This window comes from Notothenia coriiceps, unplaced genomic scaffold (assembly GCF_000735185.1).
Source record: "Notothenia coriiceps isolate Sejong01 unplaced genomic scaffold, NC01 NC01_scaffold00000339, whole genome shotgun sequence".
In the NCBI taxonomy this organism is placed as follows: domain Eukaryota; kingdom Metazoa; phylum Chordata; class Actinopteri; order Perciformes; family Nototheniidae; genus Notothenia; species Notothenia coriiceps.
The window spans coordinates 21,543,140-21,545,134 of record NW_011333040.1 but is presented as its reverse complement, the minus strand read 5'-3'; the positions used below and the strand labels follow the sequence as shown (position 1 = coordinate 21,545,134).

At 39.8% G+C, this 1,995-nt stretch overlaps 1 protein-coding gene across 1 annotated transcript in view; it reads left to right on the top strand.

The window, feature by feature from the left end:
• Positions 1 to 322: 322 nt before the first annotated feature.
• LOC104952294 (DnaJ (Hsp40) homolog, subfamily C, member 2) overlaps positions 323 to 1,995 on the top strand; it is a 3,227-nt gene continuing 1,554 nt past the window's right edge. Inside the window, exons 1-4 of the mRNA XM_010779093.1 lie at positions 323 to 327; positions 1,063 to 1,128; positions 1,215 to 1,306; positions 1,394 to 1,515. Of these exons, the coding sequence (XP_010777395.1) occupies positions 1,282 to 1,306; positions 1,394 to 1,515 (147 nt within the window). The 5' untranslated portion in view covers positions 323 to 327; positions 1,063 to 1,128; positions 1,215 to 1,281. The remainder of the gene's footprint in view (positions 328 to 1,062; positions 1,129 to 1,214; positions 1,307 to 1,393; positions 1,516 to 1,995) is intronic.

The window sequence follows — 1,995 nt, the reverse complement described above, 5'->3', positions numbered from 1 at the left end:
CTGCTGGGAGTCCCAGCAGCTTCTACTGAAGCCTTCCGAGTAAATCGCCAGAACGCCGACACCTCCTCATCTCCACTGCTCCCATGTTTTCTTTTGTGTTGCCATAAGTTATTCTCTCTCCATTGGTGTGCTAATGCTAATGCTAATAATGCTAATGCCAGCAAATACAATGGTGGCTTCACAAAACCTTTCCGAGTTTTACGGGGCGTGGTTTGCAATTCGCCCAGCCAATCAGAAATTGGAACTTTTTCCTCCCCAGGATAGTCCCACCTCTCTAGCAGGGACTAAACGGGGGGTAAAAGTGATCTGAACTAAGTTCTCTTTTTGGTGTGAACGCAAAATCCCAGGAACTATCGGAACTAAACGGGAAAAGTACTCCGGTGTGAAAGCGCGTCATGACACTCGTATGCAAGATGGCGGCACAGACGTAAACAACAACAACGCGATGTAAAAACAACGCTGTCTCGGCCGTCTGACGCTCTTTTTGACACCATTGTCATATTTTTTGAGTAATTATACGGTTTGTGACGAACAGAAATATAGTTTTCTGGCATCTCTTTAACATTTTACTGAGGTTGTTTTTAAACATTTTGACATTTAGCCAAAGAAGCGTACCGGTTAAAGGAGATTCATTTCTAAAATTGAGAACATGTTAAAGTGCTTAATCCTCTGAATTTTCTTTGTCATTGAAAATAGGAGGAAAAAAGGGTTCAAGTAAATCTATTTCGATACCTAATTAATAATAAGAAACTTTATTTATGTAGTCGATTTTAAACGGTTACAAAGTGCTTTTGCATTTAATCAGTAGACATTTAAATACAAAGATTGAAAATGAACTATATACCTTTTTTAAAAACAAAGGAAGTAGAACAGATATTATTAAACACAGAGATAAAAAAATTCAAATAAACAAAAACAAAAGAAAAAAAATTTTTACATTTCAGAACAGATTCATGTTCAGTATTTATTTAGTGTGAGAACAGAAACATTTATCCGTGTCAAAACTAAAAACTACAGAAGATCAGTGTGTGTAAACTTGTTTTGTCCATTTCTTTTTTTAAGGTACAACTTCGATTCATGGAGGGAATTCTCATACCTCGATGAGGAGGAAAAGGATAAGGCTGAGTGGTGAGCAGCGACCCAAACGTACCGACGCACATCCCGAGTTATAGATTTAAATATCTGACGGGTGTTTCTATCTGTATTCCCTGCAGTCGAGACGAGAGGCGGTGGATCGAAAAGCAGAATCGAGGTTCCAGGGCCGTGAGGAAGAAGGAGGAGATGAACAGAATGCGAAACCTAGTTGGTACAGTCTCTGCAAGATGTAGAAAACACAATCTAAATACCACTATGGAGAAAACCCCCCAATAACTCGTGTTGTTCTTCTCTGCAGATTCTGCTTACAGCCTTGACCCGAGAATAAAGAAATTCAAAGATGAGGAGAAAGCCAGGAAGGAGGCTGAGAAAAAGGCCAAAGTGGAAGCCAAGAAGAGAGAGCAGGAGGAGAAGGAGCGGGTAAGAGTCTTTCTTTTGAAACCATCACACAATTAAAGTAGTCCCCAAGAAATCCTTTCTCATTTAAAGAGTCCTCTCCTGTTGATGTTCTGGTGTATATCAGTCTGTAGTGTCTCTACTTTAAAGAGTCCTCTCCTGCTGATGTTCAGGTGTATATCAGTATGTAGTGTCTCTACTTTAAAGAGTCCTCTCCTGCTGATGTTCAGGTGTATATCAGTATGTAGTGTCTCTACTTTAAAGAGTCCTCTCCTGCTGATGTTCAGGTGTATATCAGTATGTAGTGTCTCTACTTTAAAGAGTCCTCTCCTGCTGATGTTCAGGTGTATATCAGTATGTAGTGTCTCTACTTTAAAGAGTCCTCTCCTGCTGATGTTCAGGTGTATATCAGTATGTAGTGTCTCTACTTTAAAGAGTCCTCTCCTGCTGATGTTCAGGTGTATATCAGTATGTAGTGTCTCTACTTTAAAGAGTCCTCTCCTG